This window comes from Neofelis nebulosa, chromosome 1 (assembly GCF_028018385.1).
Source record: "Neofelis nebulosa isolate mNeoNeb1 chromosome 1, mNeoNeb1.pri, whole genome shotgun sequence".
Classification (NCBI taxonomy): Eukaryota; Metazoa; Chordata; class Mammalia; order Carnivora; family Felidae; genus Neofelis; species Neofelis nebulosa.
Window position 1 is genome coordinate 76,364,187 of NC_080782.1, and position 24,076 is coordinate 76,388,262.

Below are 24,076 nucleotides of genomic sequence, written 5' to 3' on the forward strand. Positions count from 1 at the left end.
TATGCTTGTGTGTACACATAAATATATTATAGTTTTTGTTAATATAAAAGATATGCAACACATAATTCATAAATAATAATAAAATATATAATATTCTTTATTGTAAATTCCATATCACCAGTTGAATTTCACAGAATTATTTCCTTAATTTTTGCTGAACTTTTCCATAGCCGATATATAGTTGTAACTGAGGAGTAATTCAGAAAAGAATGTTTGTTGATATTCTTGGTTATTGAAACAACAAAGATATATGTAAGAACTGCATTTGCTTGTCAATGATGTGAGCAAAATCTTTCCTGTACTAGCTAATAGTTTTTGAATACTGGAGGAATATTTCCTCAAATTTTTTGACTATTCACAATAATCTGCATTACTGACATCTTTTCCATCATTTTTTAAAAATATGATCCAACAAAATAATTTCTCAAGCACAGATCTACAGCATTTGTCAATTACCATAATGTAATGGTTGATTTCAAGTTATCAATGTGACGTCAGTGAACACTAGGTTGGGAAGAGATGAGCAGTTAACACGCCACTTTATTTTATTTCCACCATACAGATACAATAGAAATAATAACTTAAATATCCCCAAGAGCAGTAACAGTAAAATGCGGTGAAATAATTAGGAGATGATGATTTTTGAGTATCTATTGCCTTCATTTTTAATGATGGTTATAATTAGCAAACAGCTCAAAAAACATGTGAAAATTAACAATTGGGTCTTGGAGTCATTATGAGGCAGCTCCAATACACCTGTGCCTCACCTCTACCTTTTATGCATCTGATTCAGTAGGTCCGGATGGAACAAGAATTTTCATTTTAAAAAGCACCTCAAGGAGATTCTGGCGCAGGTGGTACTCAGATCAGATTTTGAGAAATCCTGAACTAGACTATGTACTTTAGAGGTAATTCTATTAAGACCTTCCAGCTAATTCCAATCCTTTTAATGAAACAGTAAGAGGAGTTCCTTTGTTTAAGTAAACAATGGGCAAAATTTTTCAAGTGTGAAAACATCTAGGGGAGGGAAGGATATGGGGCTCACTCATTCACTTGGATTGTAAATTGGAAAAAACTGTTTTGTCAGGCAATTTGGTGGAATCTGTTAAGGTTTAAACACTCCACGACCCAAAAATCCCATTTCTAGAAATCTACCCTGCAGAAACAATACATCGTTACCTAAAACACTGCTTACATTAAAGTTCACTGCAGCATTGCTTGTGATAGCAAAAAACTCAGAACTTAAATGTCTTTAATAGAGAGAAGGATGTATAAATTATAGTATATCTGCACAACAGAATACTAGGCAGCCATTATAAATAATGGAAGAGTTTTACATGGGCTGCTTCAGAAATATGCCCAGGGTACATTGTTAAATTAAAAACAACAGCAGATGCAGAACTGTGAAAAGTGGTCTGATTTTTGTCCAAAAGAGAAAAAGTGCATATATACATATCTGTGGTTTTTGTGTGTATACAAATGTTAGTTAGGATAAGCATATGAAAAGTAGGCAGATCTAAATGATACTTACCTGAAGCTGGGTGTCCAGTGAGAAAGGGAGGTACAAGTGAAGAGGGTATTATAGATTTTTTTTTCTTTGCCATCTATATACCTTTTCTTTGATAGCTTTATTGAGATACAATTCATATGCCACACAATTCACCCCTTTAAAGTGTATCATTCAACAGTTTTTAGTATATTCATAGAGATGTACAACTCTCACCTCATATCACAGGTTTTTTGAATAGTAAGGCATTGTGAGGGAGTTTTTACTTTTCTTTTTTAATATTTTTCTGTATTTTCCAAAAGATTAAAAATAAAGTTTGGGAGAGATTATTTTAATGGGAAAATATTCAAATATATCTAGAGTCCTCCAATCTTGTTAGTATTGCAACTGATAACTCAAGTATTAGGGAATAGGTTTCTTTGTTCTAATAGAACTTTTTGCAATTCTGAAATCTGAAAAGCTCTGGAAGCCTAAAGAGTTTTTAAATAATGTTTGGCAGCAAAATCTGGGCTGAATGGATGCGATGCTATTTATATCTTTATTTATCCCTTGTAATGTGACTATTTGAATATTTTGCTATAGGAATGTCAGCATATTTGATGAGAGATGGTGCCTCAGCCTCCCAAAGGTGACATAATGTAATACATGGATTATGAGCTTAAGCACCTTTCTATCAGGTTTACAATCCTTACTTCCAAACCACATGTGGCCCAAAGCACCTGAGTAAAAGTTTGTACTTTTATCAAGTAATAAAAGAGAAATAAAAAGTGGAAGTTGGGGGGTGCCTGGGTAGCTCAGTTAAGCATCTGACTCTTGATCTCAGCTTAGTTCATGATCTCACAGTTTGTGAAATCGAGCCCGGAATCAGGCTCTGCACTGACAGCACGGAGCCTGCTTGGATTCTGTCTCTCCCTTGCTTTCTGCCCTCTCCTTGCGAGGGTGCACATATGTGCATGTGCATGGGCTCTCTTACTCTCCATAAACAAATAAATAAACTTTAAAAAAAGTAGGAGCTGGGGAGGGAAGAAAGGAGACTTGCTGAATGGCATGGGTATCACAGCCTTGAAAGAGAAAAGGGCAAAGTGCAGCCTTCCGGAGCCACATTTCTGTATCTGCTGAAGGTACACTTGCTTAAGCAGGGGTGCTGTTGCTGGTATTGAGAACTTGGGCACATTATGTGTACTCTGGAATAAAAGACCATGGTGAGAACGAACCTCCTATATTCTGGAAGGGGATTAGGCTTTCTGGACTACGTGCACTAACGGTCCTATTCAGGGAAGGCCAGGCTGAGGACTAGAAAGGTGCCATCTAGGTCTCTCTGTCAGTGTAAAGGCCTATGGCTTTCAGGCATCTGGGGGGTGGGGAGGGGCTGGGGGTGAGGAGAAGCGTGAACAACAGTCTCCACATTTGCAATTTCAAAGGAGGTTAATTAACTATAGAAAGTAATCCAAACCAATGGAAAATACTTGGCTTTAAACACCCCACCTATAGTATCCCTCACTTTGTAGAGAAGTAAAGTCAAGCATGGGTGTATCTTCCTGGAGAGAGCGCAGGAGGAAGCCTCTGAGAGAGATTTAGAGAAGACAACAGAGGAAGCGGTGGGGTGTGACCTTCCCCGCTGTTATCCAGGACCCAGGCAGGTACCAGGGAGTCAAGAGCATTCTCACGCTTCCACTGAAGTCAGAGTAGTCTGCTTTATACTGGAATGAAATAATTTTAAGTGTCGCTGCCCTGCCACTGATCTATACTCCATCTTGTTCAAAAATGCATTAGCAAGGGATTTTTCCTGTGCTCACAATTTCAAAGCTTTTTCCGATAGCTTCCTGGCAGTAGTCTTGTAAGAGGCAGAGATGCAGCAGAAGTCACAGTGGAATTCCTCGAGAGCCCTCTCTTTTCCCTTCTGCCTGCCATTGATTCCTTCATGCTCGTTCTACTGTTCCTGCAGTGGTGGTGAGACGGGGACCCCCAGGGTGTGCATGTGGATGAGTGTGACGTGTGAATGCGTGAACTCACATCCTATGTCCAAGAATACCCACCTCCTCTGAACTAAGCTGCTCAGAAGCCACACCTAACGGATCATAGGATGGAATAAGACAAAGAAGCCAAGTAGAAATCAAATCCGAAGGTCACCAAGTTCAGGCACTAGTGTTCTCATGATTTTGTTCAGAAAGTTCCTTTTAAACGCTTTAAATCTGAGTCTGTTTATTCTAAACTTGGAAACAATTATATGAAACTTAGTCACCTGGATTTCATATCTAATGCATCAATTTAGAACAAGGGAGCACAATGTCTATAAGAAATCAATCTCTAGGGTACCTGGGTGGCTCAGTCGGTTAAGCATCTGACTTTGGCTCAGGTCATGATCTCACAATTTGTGAGTTCAAGCCCCGCATCGGGTTCTGTGCTGACAGCTCAGAGCCTGGAGCCTGCTTTGGATTCTGTGTCTCCCTCGCTCTCTGCCCCTCCCCCCTCCCCTCAAAATAAATGAACATTTAAAAAACTCTTTAAAAATATCAATCTCTTTCTAAACTGGGTATGGTCTTACCTGCTTATCAATCCCCTCTCTCACCACCTGCGAGGACTGTGTACTGACTCATGTGATTATAGCTATTGTTTTATTTTTTGCCATTGGATGGTGACCTACATGAAGGCAGATTTTTGAGCCTACTCATCTTTACTTCCACGCAGTGCTCTGTGGGAATTAAAATGAGTTGAAGTGGTAGCTTGACAAAGAGGAACACACAGAAAATATAGAAAAGCAGATAGAAGGAGGCAACAAGCCCAATAACACAGAAAAACTCCATATATTCAATTTTGAGGGAAATCATTGTGCAGTCGTTGACGTTTAGAACGATATCCCAAAATTACAAAGAAAAGAGGGATGGGGATAGGGAAGGAAACGAACAGCTGTGTTGGACGCAACTATAGACATTTAACATCTACCACCTATTTTAATTTGAAAAGACATGTAATATATTTGGGAAAGATTTCTGTCTAAAATATTTTATAATTATAATACTTACAGAGCTAAAACCTTGGCTTTCTAAAAAACTTGGCTATTAAAAATGATTTCTTCTTTAAGGATTCTAACTGGAATTTTATGATCTGATTTTACTTATAACCCCAGAAATTTGGAGACTAAATTTCTGAGAGCTCACAGAAAAGAGAGTTGAAAACAGGTACCTCAGGTTTCAATCATCTCATTTAGAGTGTAAGTATTAAACACCCCTCTAAAGGAAAATGAATCTTTTAGCTATATTCCAAGGAACATGCTAAAATGTATGTGGATTTTGAGAGCTGTGATGAAGGGGTAAAAGCAAGCCCTAGATATGTATGTGTGTTTGGGGGGAGGCTGTGGGAAGGGCTCTGTATCCTTGATAGTTTTCCTATCAGCAACAAGAGCTGAAGGGACAGTAAGTAGTTGGAAAGCAAGACAGTTTGGAAATTCTGCCACACAAAGATAGTCAGAACTTCTGCACTCGGGCAGAGGTTCTTATCTCCATTTTAAGGATATCCGTTCCAACTTCGGTTAGTGAGTGAGCAAGTTTTCCAATTTGAGAAATGAGTTACTGCTGGAAACTAGCAAGCTAATGCTGATAACTCTGGAGAGACCAGTTTCTTAAGATTCCCCTAGGTCAAAGCATCCAGAAGAAATGTGCCAAATTTCTTTTTTTTTTTTTTTTTTTTAAACGTTTATTTATTTTTGAGACAGAGAGAGAGAGACAGAGCATGAACGGGGGAGGAGCAGAGAGAGAGGGAGACACAGAATCGGAAGCAGGCTCCAGGCTCTGGGCCATCAGCCCAGAGCCCGACGCGGGGCTCGAACTCACGGACCGCGAGATCGTGACCTGGCTGAAATCGGACGCTTAACCGACTGCGCCACCCAGGCGCCCCGCAATGTGCCAAATTTCTACAGCAATCTCAGGATAATTTTCTTCTTGGAACAAGACATTACTAAAAAAAACTTGTCAAGAAAGAAAAAAGAGGAGGAATCTCTATTTCCTATTATTCTAATTCCCTTGAGGGCAGGGACTGTCTTGTAGTTTATCTTCTTATAAATGAACTATGAATAACAACAAATGCTGTGGAGAACAGGAAACAGCATAACCAGGAAACTTCTAGTAGCTTAGTTCTGTGTCTAAATACAACAAGACATTATAACACCCCTGAAAAGTAACCAACACACCCTTTATATTATAGGCAACTACGACAAAAGGTTGCATTTAGAGCAATTTATTGTCACTTTGAAGCCTTTTATAGGGACTATAATGATACTAGCTAATATTTATTGAGCACTTACCAGGTACCTTTCTATAAACCATTATGATCCCATTTTATAGATGAGGGGGCAGAGAGGCTTAGAAAGTTTGTGAGGGTAACAAAACAAGCAAGTGCCATTGCCAGGCCATCTGGTCTTAGAGTCTAAACACCTAACCCCTGAACGCTATTGCTTATGCGGGATATTCGTTTCTTTTTGTTGTTGTTGTTTTTTAATTTTTAAGTAATCTCCACATTCATCATGGGGCTTGAACTCACAACCCCAACATCAAGAATTTCATGCTCTCCCGACCGAATCAGCCAGGCTCCCTGGGACATTCATCTCTAATTATATTACATTATGTTTTCCATGGAATATTAATTTATAAAAATTAGTGAGTCTATATTTTAAAAAGAACTCATTCTGGCTTTCCGGAGCCTCAGTTCTGGGTTACCTGGGCCTCCTAAAGCCTCAGTGCTTTCTTCATAAGGCTAGTGGCTTTTCCACACTCAAGCCTAGGACTGAAGCCTAGGTTACTGTCTGGCTGACAAGCACTCTGAGTGTTTGTGAGAATAAAGTCCTGACAAGGCTCTGTATGGTCTGGCCCTCACCTTTCACCAATGTTCTCATTTCTTGCCACTTCTGTCTTTACATTTCACACTCCAGGAGCACCAAATTACAGAAATCTCCTCATGGATGGGCTTTTCACTTCCCTGTGTCTATACACATGCTTTCACCTTTGTTTGGAACATGTCTTCCCCCTGCCCCTGCCTACCTGGGGGCTCCTGACCACCACGCAAATCCTTGCTCTGTTTCCATCTTCTAAGAAGCCTTTTCCTCTCGCTGTCTCCTGCTTTCCCAGCAAACCTGCGTGCTCTGCCCCTCCACAGCCTCAGTACTTGATATACATTTCTAGAATTGTCTGTAAATGCAGTTTTGTGCTTGTCCCTCCTGCTGGCATATACTAAACTCCTCTGAGCAGGAAGGTTAGGATACCAGCACCAGCATGGGTCTGACACTGTGATTGACGTGGCATTTAATAAAGATAGCTGGTTTTTTTTTGTTTTTGTTTTTTTTTTTTTGGGACAGAGAGAGACAAAGCATGAACGGGGGAGGGGCAGAGAGAGAGGGAGACATAGAATCGGAAACAGGCTCCAGGCTCCGAGCCATCAGCCCAGAGCCCGACGCGGGGCTCGAACTCACGGACCGCGAGATCGTGACCTGGCTGAAGTCGGACGCTTAACCGACTGCACCACCCAGGCGCCCCAAGATAGCTGTTTTTAAATGATGCTTTTAACAGCTTCACATTCTGTGCAATTTCCAAAACAAACAAGGACCCAAACCCAAGCAAATATTTCATGTAATTCCACAGAACTCACTCTAAAATCACACTCAATTTTTCCCACTAATAGAGACAACAGTGTAAGACACACCCATCTGGCTTCTGATACTTTAAAACATTCCAATAAATTTTAAAATATTTTACCTTCACTATTGGTGTTTCTATTAAAGAAAAGTTCTAGAGACCCTTAAATACAGAGAACAAACTGAGGGCTACTGGAGGAACGCTGGGTGGGGGTATGGGTTAAATGGGCGGACATTAAGGAGGGCACTTTTTGGAATGAGCACTGGGTGTCGTATGTAAGAGATGCATCACTGGGTTCTTTCTACTCCTGAAGCCAAGGCTACACAATACGTTAACGAACTTGAATTTAAATTAAAAAAAAAAAAAGAAAGAAAGAAAAAAAAAGTCCTAGGCTTCTCAGACGTCTAAAACATTCCCTGTAAGGATAAATACTCACACCCTTAAGCTGAACATTTTCCTATTTTTCAGGGGTGCAGTAACTTCCTTGTAGTGTTAGTCTGCTTTTGATGTATAATTTCTATACTCAAAAATATCATCAACAGTTTCAACATCATTAGGTTCAAATCCTGACCAACACCAATACGACGATATATGTGTGTATGTGTATGTGCACATAATGTGATTTTTCATCACTAGAAGATAAGATGATATAATTATTTTCTACTTCTAGGTATATCTAGATATAAGTGTGTCATCAGAACATAGAATTTTTATATAGTATAAATCACTCCTTATAGGAAATCAGGCATATAGAGGAGATTTATACTGATGCTTTTTGTCAGAAGGGTATGATTGAGAATACAGCATGCTAACTGGTAGGTATTAACAGACTTAACATATGACTTCTACTTGTGGAATTTTAAAAACTTCAAGATAATGTTATAACACTTTGAAGGAAAAAAAATAATCACACAAACCTGTCTTTCATGCTTATTGACTATTTTCTTTTTTTTCCTTGTTCCTTATAATACTTGGAAACATGCAAGCCTACTTATGGTTTTATGTGGTCTCTATACATTTTTATGATTTATTATTTTTGTTATTATACCATTTATTTAACTAGTCCCCTATTATTAGGGACATTTGTTAACTTTCCAGTTTTTCATATTAATAGTTAATGGAGCAGAAACAACCATGGGTAGGTAGCTCATTTAAAAACAACAACTCTTTTTAGGATAAGAGCCTTGAGCAAGATTTTACTGTTCTATATAAAATGTATCTAATATGATAATGTTGCTTTCCAAAACAGTGCACTAATTCAAAAAGCTCCCCAAACTGCACCACCAGATTAGTCCAAACCCTGGCAGTCCTGGGTTTTATAATTCAATCTTCACATACCCCCAATTTAATAAATATAAAATGCTCTCTAGTTTTAGTGAGATTTGATATTTTCCCATGTGTTTATTTACTATTCTGAGCCATGTACCCGTGTATAGCTTAAGGCACAAAACTGTATCTAAGGCTACTGAAAAAATTACATGGTGAAATTTGTTGTTTATATTTTTAGTATATTACAATAAGGCCTATGAATTATAGCACCAGTAATGCTTCTAACTCATACCTCATCTGTACCTTCTTTTAGGAAAATTGTTCTCAAAAAGGTGGAAAATGAAAAATTAGTATAAAAATTCCTGATCAGTCTCTTATAGTAAAGAATAACTATATATTTACATATTAAATATTGGAACTTTTATTATTTAATGTTTATTTATTTTTGAGAGAAAGGCAAAGTTAAAGCAGGGGAGAGGCAGAGAGAGGGGGAGACACAGAATCTAAAGCAGGCTCCAGGCTCCGAGCTGTCAGCACAGAGAGTGATGTGGGGCTCAAACCCGCAAACCGAACCGTGAGATCAAGACCTGAGCCAAAGTCAGATGCTTAACCAACTAGGACGCCCAGGCACCCCTAAATATCAAAACTTAAATTATCCCTAGATTAAATATAAATTATAAAACAAAATTAATTCCTCACCAGTAAGAACTTAATATATATTATGACAGTAATATAGCTTAAAAACTAGTCTATATCATCCATCTTGCCTAGGGTATCATTGTGGTATCTGTTAGCATGTACTATAAAGCTAAGAGGAATTAGATTGAAAAGTGAAGTCCAGGGCTCTATAGAGGGACCGAGAGTCGGAGTGGGGGAGCGTGTGTAGGTATGACCGGATACCTTAGTTGTGGGAACAGGGAAAGCCTTCCTTGCCTTCTTGGGAAAATTATTGTCAGGTCAGTGCTTTGAAAGTCAGCAGTGGTGGCATCTGCCTGTTCCACTCACACCCACACAGTCAATTTTTAGAAGAGATAAGTTCTGTCGTTGTTGCTCAAACACATTTATTTCATTGTTTTCAACAGAATCCTCTATCAACACTACAGTTAACAACTTAAGGTTTTAGGTTCTGTTCCAAAAACGGAAAGCTATTTGCATACTACACCTCAAAGTATATTTTTAATAGAAAAACAAGTTTCATTTGGAAGGCAGGTTCATGGGCTGGTCCACAGGAGGTTGTTTAATTGATAATATGTCTGACTGCAATGTTAGTTCTAATTGAAAAATTATATACAATTTTTCTAACATTTGTTCCCAGAGGAAGACCGCATTTACTGTCCCCATCCTGAATACTGGGAATCTATGGAAACTATCACCACACGAGGCACTCTCAGCAAAGGCCCCAGAGGATAATTCACAGGCAGAGATGGACATGTACTTCAAGACTTAGTTACTGGATAGAAAGCTAATGTGTCTGGAGAGGAAAATGTATCAGGTTAGTTAGCAGAAATATAACGTTAAATTAGAAAACTTGGGGCAATATGTGTAAGTCAGCAAGACATAGTGGAAAAGCTGATAAGCCAAGGAGAAGACTGCTTAATATTTACACTACCGTGAACACTGAAGTGTGAACCTGGAAGGCAGTTGGAGTTTGACTAAATGTAGCAGAAGGAATAACAAGTACCAGTCTCTGTTGCCTTGGGAACAGGGCCCCTTCCTCATGTTAATGATTCTATAATAAGAAAAGGAGGGTTTAAATGAAGTACATAGTACAAACTTCCAGTTATAAAGTCATGGGGATTAATGTACAGCATAGGGAATATAGTCAATAATACTGTAATGACTTTGTATGGTGACAGATGGTAAGTAGACTTATCATGGGGATCGTTTCATAATGTATAAAAATATTGAAACACTGTGATGAACACCTGAAACTAATCGGATACTGTATGTCAATTATACTTCAATTAAAAAAATGAAGTGCATCGTAATCATGGGCAGACCAATGAGTGTCTAGGGGGGTGTTCAGCAGTGTCAGAAGAGTGGGTGGGTCTGTGCATTACTGCAGTGGATGATGGATGAGTTCATGAAGTGGCAAGTGTAGATTACAGAGAAAGCACTGACATGAGCCCTAGAGTCTGAGAACCTCCCTGGTACTGCAAAGTATGGTGACTCACTCAGTGGCTTGCCTCTAGCAATGGAAATAAATTGCTAGTCCCTATTCTTCTGACGATACTGCTTGCAAGGAGAGGACAGATAAGACAATACATTGGAAAGCAAAGGAACCATGAAGTCAGCATAAGAGAAAGAAGCATAGCAGAATAGTAGAATGTATAAGATGGCATCATTTCCAAAATAAAAGTCATTGCTTCAATCGTCTCAAATTAAAGGAAACAAAAGCAGTTTTTTCCCAGTGAGCAGAGAGTGTGGTCAATAGTTTGTACATACATTTTAAGTTTTTGTATGTATTTTATATGTTTATAGTATTGAAAGTTGTGCTTAGTTCCAAAATTTAAAAACTTACCTCTAAAAGCACTAATATCCCCATAGTGTACTTGTAGTACAAAGTATTTACTTCCAGTCTCTCCTCCGACTCTGAATCCAACTCCTAAAGATTTATAAAGATGATAAATTAATATTTTAGAAATGAAAGCCTAAAATGGAACTAATCTCAGGTTGCTTATCTATGAAATCCAAAGGGAAATAAAATAGCATATAACATATGAAATTATGTTATATGAAAAAGGAAATGAACCAGGCATTCACTGAAAATTTCTAATATAATCTATCATTCCTTCTACAGGCTCTGATAGGTTTCTATCCATACTTCCCATTTCAGAACCAGAGTAAATACATACACTTTAAGAGAAGAATTTACTCATTTTGAAAGAAATAGAATGAAACAAAATTCTGCCATTATTGAGTACATAACAGACATACATAAACCCACTTTCATTTTGTTTTGAATATATTCACATTCATTTTTAGTTTCTGACTGAATATAGAAAACAGACTTCTTAAAAATATCTCAGGGGAAATGCTTTTATTCCCATATGAAAACAGGTATCTGTGGAAAGGTCATTGAGGAAATCAGTTATCAATTAGATTACAAAGTCCAGTGTGTCAATAAGTGCTTGGAATCTGAAGGGTTCCTAATGGTCTTACTATTAATAGAGTTTCCTAGGAAGCTTTTTAAACATCTACAGAGAAAATATCTACAGGTGGAGAAAAAAATTTTTTTTTATCTGCTCAACCAATGGATCTTTAAAATGTCAACAAATCTGTAACAGCCTTCCCCCAACCCCCATTAGTTTGCAAACGTGTTTGGTAGCAGCTGCCTGGTAAACTATGGAGAGGATTCAGAAGCTCATTTGAAGCAAAGCAAAAGAGGTATCAGTTAGAGCTGGCAAAGTTAGGGAGGCAAGAGAGAAACAGGTGTATAAGACACCATCCCTGAACCATGGCAGACATATTCTGTTACAGAACTGCACATTCCCTTTGACATTAAGAAACATCAAGGTAATAGAAGAGAGCCTGATAATTCATTCACACATTGGTAGTGATGAGCAATTTAGAGTGAAGATAGAAAGCCAGCTGAGGTTTGGTATTACATTAAATACCCAGGTTCCAAGACAATTTTTTTTTTAATCTGTTTGCTGAAACAGCAATTTATTTAATTCCTAGCTCTCTTGGCTTCTGAAATGCTCCTGCTGTCAGGAACCAATGTGCTGTAGGCCAAAGGTGGCTTGAGGTATTCTAGGGTATTTTCTAATTCTATCCAAGCTGTTGTGCTGGGCAAGTTATACCAAAGAGAGGCAGAGAAAGAGCAACTACTTAAATGAAACCTTTTCAATACAAAGCAGGTAATACAGATATTTTTTTAGTGTGAAATTGCAAAATGGAACACTGTCAACAACTGTGGAAAGAACATATAATAAAAAGTACTTTGGAGTCAGAAATTCAGCAGCTTTATAGAAGAAGACTATGCAAGAGGCCTCAGATATACCTTTGGGGAGTCTGGTAGGGGGAGCATTTCTTGCCCAGGCATATAGAATATTGGCTTTATCTGTACAGGTTCCTTCATCACAAAACCTGAAGAAGAAAAAAAAAAGTAGCCATAAATGAAGATTCAAGTAGCAAAATGCATAAAAAATCTCCACCAAGGAGGGCAGAGAGGTTAAGGGGAAGGCATTTGGAAACACAGTAAAATACGTCATTGTATCATGACTGTAGTCATACCAGCTCTAAGATCTTAACAAAGACTAAACAATAATTTTACATGTAAAAAAAGTAAACACAAAGGGAGATTTGTCTGTGTGTTGCCCGATGTGAAACGATCCTGTGAAGATGATATACAATTTATAATGTGATATGTCCCTGTGTGGAATGTATTCTGTGTAAACTGGATAGGAACGTAAGCATCACACAGAGAATGCATATAAACCAAAGCTAACACTGTTACTTTGGAAGTTGACTAAGCCAAATGTCATACACATGTCCCCTTTGGGGATCAGCATTGTCAATATGTCTTTGGCCACGGCAAGAAACAGTAGTACCCAGTGCCTACTCTCAGCAGAGGGAACAGTACAAGTATATCCCACTTAAGATGTTCCTGGTGTTATACATATGTGACTTTTTTCTTAAGTTTATGAATACTGGTTGTGCCATTTATAAGTTGTTTCATGTTGCGCAAGTCACTTGAACTGGTGAGCCTCAGTTTTCTCTCTGGACAAACAGGGTTAGTTATACTTACCTCACAGTTATTCCATAAATCAAATGAGATATAAATAAAAGCACTTTATAAACCTCAAAGCACTATACCAGGGCAATGCATTATTTAATAAAACATTCACTTTATCTACAGACTCATTATCGAGAGGCAGTGTTGTGTGGTGACAGGAGCCCAGGCAGAAAGACGTATCTGGAGTTGAACCTCCCCCCTCATACAGACTGGGCATGTCTGTAAACCCTCCCAGGCCTGGTTCCTGTATGGAAACTTCTCTGATCGGGCTGTGGTGGCGATGTGGGTAAGACACTCACTATGGTAACCGGCACATTGGAATCTACATCGGTAGATAGAATTTCATAAGCGAAAAGCTGTCTGATTACAAGCCACACATTTTTTTCCCATTACACTGTATCTCTTAGTTTGTCCCGTTCTAAGAATTGGATTTGTTCAAAACACCATTTGGTGATATTTTTAAGTGCTTTCCATATTTGTGTTTTGGGAAACTGGCACCAAGCAAGGTCAGGGTCAGGAGTTTGGGCAGACTTGAAAGGTTTCAGGACTAGCAATGAGAAGGACAGAGACAGCTTCTTGGGCAGGACATTGGCTCACATGGTAGAAAATGGGCAGTGCCCATGGGCTGGGAGAGAAATGAAGGCAGACCGTGGTAGCTTTCTAAACAGGTTAGGAACTGAGGCTAGACACTGGGACAACACCCAGGTCACAGATAAGAAAATCACTGGTAAAATGTACTTTCACACTCAGAGGCACGGACATGTCCCTGCTTATAGACAGAAATGAGTGGGAGAAAAGGCAGTAAGTGCAGACAGTTGTTACCCATCTGGATAAATGATTGAGGTACTGGGAACCAGGAGGTCCCCATAAGGTTATATTTAACAAATGTTTTGCTTCTCTCAATCAGGCTGTAGAAAGAAACTGGTTAGTGTGCAGTGTAAAACACATCAACCTGTGGTTTCTTAGTGTTCACTGTCAAGAACAATATATTTATGATGAAGGATTATTATCATCCTGTGAGACTTGTGCACTGGAACATGTCTGTGACATCCTTGTGCCAACCGTACCAAAGGCATAGGGAATGGGACAGTGCCCAAAAGCAAAATTTTCCTCCTTGGATTCATGCTATTATAGTTTAAGAAATGAGACTGTCAGATGGGACGAACTTTATATCTCACTATTGTGAGCTACTAAAATTTACAGACTCGGGTGGCAGTTTACAGAGCTTTCAACGAAGATCACAAATATACAAAAGTGCCTAACATCAACGTGATGACAGTCTTAGGTTAAACAAGATAATTGTTTCTTCTGATATGGAAGTCAATTCAGTGTATGAGTAGAGAGAACCGGAATGAAATATAACAGAGAAAACAGCTTTAGTACGTTTTTCTAACGTACATATTCGATTATGTCATTCACTGGCACAAAATCTTTCAAATGCTTCCTCCCAAATAACATGAAAATAAAATCCAAACATTGTAGCACAACATATTAAGGCTTTTCATTATCTGGGATCTTTTATATCTCAGAAAAAAATTCCCCTTATACTCATGCCAAGTTTCTGCCAGTTTCTTTTTTTTTTAAATGTATTTATTTTTGAGAGAGAGAGTGAGACAGGACGCAAGTGGGGAGGGGAAGAGAGAGAGGGAGAGACAGAATCTGAAACAGACTCCAGGCTCCGAGCTGTCAACACAGAGCCAGACACGGGGCTTGAACCCACAAGCTGTGAGATCATGACCTGAGCTGAAGTCAGCTGCTTAACCAAGTGAGCCACCCAGGCACTCCAAGTTCCTGCCAGTTTGTAAAGTCTCTCTTCTGTACTATTCCCTTTGCCTGGAAAACCCTTTCCCCAAATCTCTGCCTGACAAACCTGTACTGACTTTCTCCTTCAAGATTCCCTCTAGGCTTTCTCCTCGAGGAAGTTTCTCTGGTCCCTATCCAGGCCAACTTGTACTTGTTAACCATAGTGTTCATCAAGTATCAGCTTACTAATATCCTGTGCATACTTTGTGATTTAAGGTCATAAACTCCCAGCACCTGCATACCTGCCTGTCACTGAGTCAATATCCAACAGGTGTTTGGTGAAGTTGCCTTCCAAGTATGTTTTTAACTTTTCATATATGAACACTTAAAAAATCTGAACTGACCTTAATTTTACTGTACACTTTCAAATATAATTTTTTTTTAATTTACTTAAAAAGTTTTAACTAAAACATTAAATAATGATAAATCTGAATTATTACTTGCCTGGTGTTTTATAGAAATCAGCTTTCACAAGAAGAATACAAAGAGGTTATGCTTTACAGCTGATTAAGCTCAGAGAGTTTAACTTCCAAAGGTCACGTATTCAAGCCCTGATTCAAAGCTCTGCCTGTCACACTCCCTTCTGTCTCAATTCATGAGATTGATGTATGGGCAGAAAATTATATTCTATGAAGATAAGCTTCGATGACTACACTACTCTCATATCTGAACTAAGCTGCAATGTATGTACACAATTCTAAAACAAAATTCTAGATAAAATAAGTTGTCCTCACTTATTCACAAGAAGACAATGATTTTACATTTTCTTTCTTTTTTTAATATTTACTTTTGAGAGACAGAGCATGAGTGGGGGAGGGGCAGAGACAGGATCAGAGGATCCAAAACAGGCTCCCTGCTGACAGCAGACAGCCAGATGCAGGGCTAGAACTCACAAACCACCTGAGCTGAAGTCGGACCCTCAAATGACTGAGCCACCCAGGTGCTCCATACATTTCATTTTCTTCTGAGCTCTGGTAAAAGTAGAGCTCCAAAAGCAAACCTTGATTCTTTTAAGTCCTGTTTTATAATTTTTAAGAAATTTATTAAGCTCAAGACTGAGTAAAGAATGACTCACTGGAAGGCACTGGGATATTCAAACTAATCCTAAAACTTCATATGTGAGAGGACTAGGTAAAGAGGCAAAATAAGAAAGCCAAGAGAAATGGGTTCTAGAACAGATAATACAATGGCAAACGGGTGGCAAAAAAACATTTAATTAAAATCCCTGCAATCTTTTCATTTTCAGATTTCCATTTTCCCTTTTAAGTGAAAAATAACATCATATTTTCTCCACATAAGATGACCACCAGGATAAAGATGGTATTGTGTATTTTGGCTTTTCAAAGAGTACTGTAAAAATAGAGAGGATTTTTACTATTCTTATTAATAAGAAAAGTCTTCAGGCTAGGCGGCAATGTAACCCTTGATCAATGGCTGTTGTAATTTCAGGCTTCATCAATTGGGTGTCTTATTCTTATAAATCTAGCAGCTTCTCCTAAAGGCTCCTCCAGATTAAGCCTATTAATTGTGAAAAGATTCACACAGTTCCCTTGTGGTTTCTTAGTAGTCATAGTGAAAATGATGAGAATTAACTTTTGAAAAGAAAACTATTCTGGATTCCTGGACCGTTGCTTTAGAACCTTTTCACCTCTAATCCATGGGGAAACCATTCAGATGGCATGAATATTTTCAGGCTATGCCAAGCACTGAAAAATGCTAACCTGTCATTTCGAATTATCCAAATAAAGCATGATTGACTGTTAAAGTACTCTCTAGTTGTATCAGTTAAAGGCTATTTAAAATCCAAGGTTACTCAGGGAAGATCAGATCTGACAAGTCATTTCTTCTTTGTCTAAAAAAAATTTTTTTTAAATAAAATTGTCATGCCTTCAAGTTAAGTCTATATAGCCTTAAATTCCAATTTTAATAAATTAAATATCAGGGCCACTGAAAAACTAATCCAAAGTTAGAATGTTTCTTTAAAAAACACAATATATAATCAACGGCACATGTGGAATGTCTTTATCATTCAAAACTGCATCCTGAATAATCAGATATTCAAATTTCATTAACTGCTCTATAAACCCATAGACAATTATTTCCCAATTCAGACAAATCCTGTGTGAATATCATTGCAATGGGTAGGCAACAGGTATTGCTAATAACACAGTAATTAGAAGGATACTTAATGGAAAAGCTAAATAAAAGTGGTGATTTAAAGTGGCCTGATAAATAGCCCCACAATACCCACACTCCCACCTTCCCAGCAAGATTAAAGAAGCCATAAGTTCCATAAAAAAAGAGGGTGGGTTTGTTTTGTTCACACCAAACTTTCAGTGCCTAACAAAGTACTTGGCACATAGTGAACGGTTAATAAATATTAATAAACAAATGAGGATAACAACTATCATTTATTAAGGACCTCTACGAGCCAGGCACCGCACCAAACACATTATTTACATTCCTTTACTTATACTTCATGATGACCCAATCGGGTGGGATTAGTAGTCTCATTTTACAGATAAGGAAACAGACGAACACAGGTTAAATAATTTGACCAATGTTTATGACTACTGGCTCTAAACTAGGTGTTATAGCCCTATGCTTCGTCTTGCCAAGAAAGAACCATATTCAAAGTTATGTAATTTTTGTTTCTGTTGAAACTGTCCAAATGGTTATAATCATGCCATTGTATATTATGAAAGTTTACACTAGTCTACTAAGAACTGGTCAGTTGCTAAGGAACTCCTATCAACACCTCTAATCCAGGCACCTACAAATTAGCCAAGGAATAGGTTCACTGGTAACTAGAAGTAAGAATAAGTACCAAGTGTATTTTATATAAACAAAGATCCCTTATGCTACCCTGATATGTGCTATCATATGAATCTATTACATTCCAATTGAAAAAGAAAATGGATACAATTAATTTTAGCCTAGTAGAAATTTATGTCTAAAATTTGCTACTACACTCAAAGACACACTTTGTGTCCTCATGGCTTAGAATGAGGAACAGCGCAGTTTTTGGAGATTGTTATTTTTATTTATACTGATGAGGATGTTATGTACGTTTAGCTTTACAAGTTTCTTTACAGCAGAAGAAACAAAGAAGAGACTGCAGAACATACACTGTGCACGGATGACACATAGCTAGGATATGTATGGCAGTGTATGCGAATGCCACTCTCAACCAAAGAATCATTAGCATCATGAGGGAGGCAACAAAACTGTAGACGTATCTGGAAAGTACTAGCACCCTAAAAAAACCAGTCATTTAAATGAGTAACCAAGCAGGGTGTCTCACATACTGGCTCCTCTCTCTCTCTCTCTCTCTAGATATATATATTTGTATGTTTTAGCTACTTTTCTCTTTCACCACATCAGCATCTGTAACCCTGTGGAGACAGTGGCATTTAAAAAGACACAGCAGGTGGTTAATAAATAGAAGCAGTTGAAAGGGACTGAAGCTGAAGCCTCATAGGATGGTAAAGCACTACTGCTTTAGCTTGAGAAGGATTCCAAGTTAGAACAGCTGGAAACAGCCTCATTTAACCAGCTGGGATTCTTCTTTTCAAAAAAGATCAAACAACCCTGTAGAAGCCATCTTTGATTTGTAAAAAGTACTTGGTCACAAGCATCATTAGAAATAGTTTTTAAATCAAATATTAATTGCTAAGACTAAACATAATGACTTGAGTTATGTATAGAAGATGACGCCTAAGTACAAGGCAGGATACATGAGAAGCCCATTTGCTTTAATCACCCAATATTGTGAGCACATAATCTTGCAGTTTGCAGTCATAAATTGCTTTAAACCCTAAGTCCTGTGCTCAGCAGATAAAAGTGCACAAGCCTGTACAAACTTGCATTACAAAAAGTGGTGCTCCGGAACTACCCCAAATGTCAAACAACTTGAACAAAACATCATGATTTTCAAAGCCTGAAATACTCTCCATAGCCAGCCATGCATTATTTTTGAAAACTGAGAATAAAAACAGAATAAAGGAGGTATTCATAGAATAGACAAATGCAGTATTTCTAAGATCTTTAGAAATTTACCATTTTTTAGCAAGGAGCTGTAATAGGTGTTTTATGTCCAAATTACCCAGTTTACAGCACCTCATTTCCTTACTGACCCTAAAAGGCACATCTACTCACCTATGGCTCACGCGTAGCCAACAAATCTGGAGAGCTCAGAGCTGCTACGCTTTGAGTGAAGTCTGCAAACACCAGTGGAGTCCAACAAATCATGCCATTGCTACGCTTTGCTCCAGTCTTGGTGCTATTACTTTCTGTTGGTCCCTAGATACAGTTAATTGTCTCCTCCTCTAAGGGCCTGGGAAAGAAGGTTTGAGGGTTACATCTGACAGGTACTGCTGCCTTCTTCACAAGGGCCAGCAGCTTTTCCATCAGCTGGTCCTTGTTTGCATCCTCGAGAGGTATGTTAATTTGGAATTGAGCACCAGGCCCACTCTAACTGTAAAGGGACCACCCCACAGTATATTAAAAGGTTCACATCAATGTATGCAATTTAAATGCACATGCATATAATTAACTAGACACATTAGCGGTGTGGGCTGCTAATTTGGAATGAGACACAAAAGACTGGAATATGTGTGGGGAAAAAAAAACTTTAAAATTAAAATGACTACATAATGAAAACTGCTTCATGCTGTGTCTAGTATTTTCATGTAAACTTAATATAACTGTAAATATATTTTAATGAACAGAAGAAAGAGGCAATTACAAAGAGCAAAGGAGGGCAGCACAACAGTGAAATATCATCAGAATAGCTCTTTGTTTTCATATTAAAAGTGCTGCCTGAAGACAGGGGATGAATTATAACTTCATAATTTCAGGGGGGAAATGTTTACTTTATTAGAGACACATACCTATTTGCCAACCTGCTGGCAATGAAAATAGAACAGTGAAGTGAAAACAGGGGGCTAATCCTAGCTAACAAACAGAAAAAAAAAAAAAAAGAGGAAAGCTTGACATTTTGGTGCTAAAATATCCCATTAGCTTGTTCTTCTTTCACTAAAACAGCTTTGTATTTCCATAAAGGTTTTCCCAGAGTGTGAAGGAGTTCTTGATTTTCTGAAGCCTCAAAAAACATTACAGGTAGCATAACCAAAAATATATGTGAACATTGGGGAATCTTAATTTAACTACTGTCTGTATCTTGGAGCTGTTGAAGAATAGATTTGCAACTGTAAAATGAGTGTGATAAATTCTATGACTCAAACATTCAAGAAAAATAATGCGAGGCTTTGACACTGATAGATTTTTGTTATTAGTATTGTAATTCAGGTGGGAGGATAAGGGGCAAAGCAGTGGAAAACATCCGCTGTTTCCATGGCTGTGCCTGTGTGGCTGTGAGGAGACAGGGTATGAGATGTTTCTGTGAAGCAACTGAAGAGTTTCGTCTGTGAAATATTCTGTGAGTGCCAATGCTTTAAAGAAGCAAGGATCTTGCCAAATATTGGGGGATAAAAAGTCTATACCATCTTTATATGGAGAATAAGACTGGATTGTGGAAGCCAGAGTCACTGGAAGAGTTTTCCTTAATGCATACCTCTTGGTTTACATTATCGAACAGATCCTAGATATATAGATTAAAAAGATCCTACTTTAAATGTTAGATGAACACTTGCGCTTGGCTCAAAGAAGATAAATACCACCATCAATTACTGTCCTTCTTGTATGGTTATAAAGTCAATCGTAACAAACCTATAGACTAAGTGGGAATGTGGGCTGCAGGGTAGATTACTAAAATCCCCTTAAAATGATATAGGTATAATGCCATTCAGAGTTCTAATTACTCAGCAGTAATGCAGTGGGAGGCCTGCTTGAGGTGAGTCAACCAGTGCACATATCTCCAACGCCTTATAATGATGACTTTCCAGTCTGACTCAGCATCTGCATGCAATTTATATTCATAGAATTATGGAATTACAGAGCATAGAGGAGTTCTAGAAATGATCCAGTGGTAGTCCCTTGCTGAAATGAAGAAACTTAGACCAGTCCACATGAAATAAGTAATTTACCCAGGGAATCCAGCTAGTTAGTTCACTACTCTTTCACCGTACTATGTTGCCTTTCAAGTAGTAATTTTAGCAAAATAATACATCTAGCAATTACTTTACTCAAAATTGCCATTTTCACTTTCATTTACATTTTTCTTCGAATTCTCTCTTTCCCCAACTTGGAAGTCTTTTGGAAAAAAAAATATACATATTTTACTAGACTTAATTTCAAATCAGTATATTTAAGAATATTAATAAATACTTCTACAGGGCCCAAATAATGTTTGCTCTGATAGTCCCTTGATAGGAGAACAGTAAACCAGGCTTAGTTCATTGTATATAATCTTTCTCAATTAAAAGCGTAACAACATTTTGTGACGTTTTGTTTTTTCCCTCATTCTCTTCTACCAAGGTAAAGTTACAGCAGGTTTTAAAAGCTTATATTCCTTCCTGCCATTTTCACTAATTCCAATTCAAACTAAATTTTTCCAATTTCACAAGAAATATTTTTAAAACGTAAAATCAAAGGATGTGATTTATTGTATAAGATTCAGAAAAAGCTGTCACAGAATAATCTTTAAAATTTTTTTTTAACGTTTACTTATTTTTGAGACAGAGAGGGACAGAGCATGAATGGGGGAGGGTCAGAGAGAGAGGGAGACACAGAATCTGAAACAGGCTCCAGGCTCTGAGCGGTCAGCACAGAGCCCAATGCGGGACTCCAACTCACAGACCGCGAGATCATGACCTGAGCCGAAGTCGGATGCTTAACCAACTGAGCCACCCAGTTGCCCCCAGAATAATCTTTTAATCCCAGAATTTTATTTACAAAAATTTATCAAAGAGCAAAAACTGGATTGCTGCTATCAAAGAGTGTTAACTGTGATTTGCTGGCTCCATTTTTATATAAACCCAGTCATGTGAGCAGGATTCCTATGTGATATGCTCCTTTCATCAAATAACTTAAGCCTATTAACAAATGCTTTGATGGTGCTTGGTCCCTGGAGATTTCCACTAATTGCCCTGTGCTTTTAACAGTTCCAAATACATATTACAGTCGTTTGTTATAAGAACGACTAGAATACAGTTGCTGTGTGCCTTGCATCAGCCTGATGAATATTAGGATGCACAGAGAAGGGTCTATCAGTCTACATGATTATGCACGGACAGGAACACAAAACAGATACTTTTTCAATGCAAAGCAAGACACACTAGTCATTCTGGACTGTGAAATACATAACAGTGATTCTGGCTATCGGTGCAAAATATGAGGTTTAAATGCATGGCTATTTTCAAAGCTCACCAGTCTTCATGAACTCCAAAGAACAAAAGGGAAGGACAGATCTCAAGCCATAAATTAAGCTGTAAGCTTCTGGGGGTTAAAAATATATCTATGTATTCTATTCCACAGCATCTGCTATAGTTCTAGGATACAAGAGGCATTTAATAGATGTTTACTGATCATTCATAACATGATATTAAGACTCTACATAGTGATTAAAATAAATTCTAAAACTGCAACAGTTGCTCGAATAAATGGGAGGCAGCGTGGCGAAATGCTGGATTTGGAACCAGACAACCTAGGGTTCTATCCTGGTCTGACACCAACCAGCTGTGTTACCTTAAACATGATACTGATTCTCTTCAGGCTCCTTGTTTGTAAAGTGGGGACAATAGTAACTGCTCTACAAAAACTTTAGGAGAAAATGAAATGGTGTATACAGATTACCTAGCACACTGTCTAGGATAAAAGAGTGCTCAAAGAACAGAGCCATGGTGCTCTTTGGATTAAAGCAAGATCTTAAAAAAAGTAAACATCAGAACATCCATTATCTAAATTGTCTGTCTTTTTTAAATAAGCTGTCTGTACCTTGATACACTATCTACGACAACAGACATACATTTATTAAGTCAGTGTCTAAGACTGATGGATGTGCTCCATAGCAGACTAAATAACTGATAATCAGACCATGATAACCACGTGATGCAAAAGAACAATGTTCTTTTCTGAAAAGTAAGCATTCTACCTATTTATTAATCAGTTGTAAAATACATACACAGATGCAATTTGTACTTATAAAACATACACATTTTCTACACCCCTTTTGACTATGAGCCCATTATCCCTTACCAGTAACTTCCGGTGGAAGAAGGCATATTGCATCCAAAAAGTAACATATGATGGACAGTATCCATGCTGGCACGAGGTTTAAAGTCAACTGTTAAAAGAAAATGACACATGAATGTGAATACAAGTTACACGTCTGTGCACAAATGTTCCAAGAGACCCCATCACTCAACCATTCCAATAGCTGTGTAACAATGATATTATGTTGCTCCTGATTGTATAAACTATCTTATTCCTTAAGATGAGCATGATTTGACAATTTAATTTTGCAGGACAGTGGTCAACTATTATAGAACGAAAAGAGAAAAGCAATAATGTACAGGCTGCAGCTATACATACACCCACATACTTTTTAAAGGAAGACCCCTTTTAAAGTGCTGAGAACAGTATGCGGGTACAAAACGAAAGCTCCAGGCTACGTGTTCACAACAGATTCCCTTCGAGATTTCAGTAGAGTGCTGAGTACTATAAAATACTGCACAACACCGCAGTGAAACAGAAACCACAGTGAGTGGTCAGAACATGAGCGGAAGGATTCTTAACGCAAATTTTTCACCATCTTAAACCAACAGTAGTCACTGGGATGTGATATGAAGAAACAGTTTACTAGAAAATAAAATAAAATTGGAAAATGTGTCTTTATGAAAGTACAGAAGAGAGAAAAATCACTGTCCTAGAGGAGCACTGTGCGCTTGTTACAAGGATAGTGAAACTTATTAAATGTCACTTCTTTATTTTTCTCCTAATAATAGTGGTTGAAAGATATTAAAGTAAACAAAAATGAGTTTGGAGATAAGACAAAGAAAAAATTAAAGATAAATTATACTATTGTGCATGGTCAATATTCAGCATGAGCTGCCTTTTCTGGTTTGGGTTTGGCTCAGCTACTTTTGTCTGCATTCAAACTGCTGCTCTACCAACACAGTTTACCAGTCACCTTTACATAGAAACATGCTAAACAATCTAAAATGATCTTGAATC

At 37.9% G+C, this 24,076-nt stretch overlaps 1 protein-coding gene across 20 annotated transcripts in view; it reads right to left on the minus strand.

The window, feature by feature from the left end:
* PAM (peptidylglycine alpha-amidating monooxygenase) overlaps positions 1-24,076 on the minus strand; it is a 159,186-nt gene that overhangs the window by 92,894 nt on the left and 42,216 nt on the right. For all 20 annotated transcript variants that reach the window (XM_058725992.1, XM_058725976.1, XM_058725968.1 and 17 more), the window contains exons 4-6: positions 23,099-23,186; positions 12,404-12,489; positions 10,922-11,005 (exon numbers count right to left, since the gene is read on the minus strand). In XM_058725992.1, the coding sequence (XP_058581975.1) occupies positions 10,922-11,005; positions 12,404-12,489; positions 23,099-23,186 (258 nt within the window). The remainder of the gene's footprint in view (positions 1-10,921; positions 11,006-12,403; positions 12,490-23,098; positions 23,187-24,076) is intronic.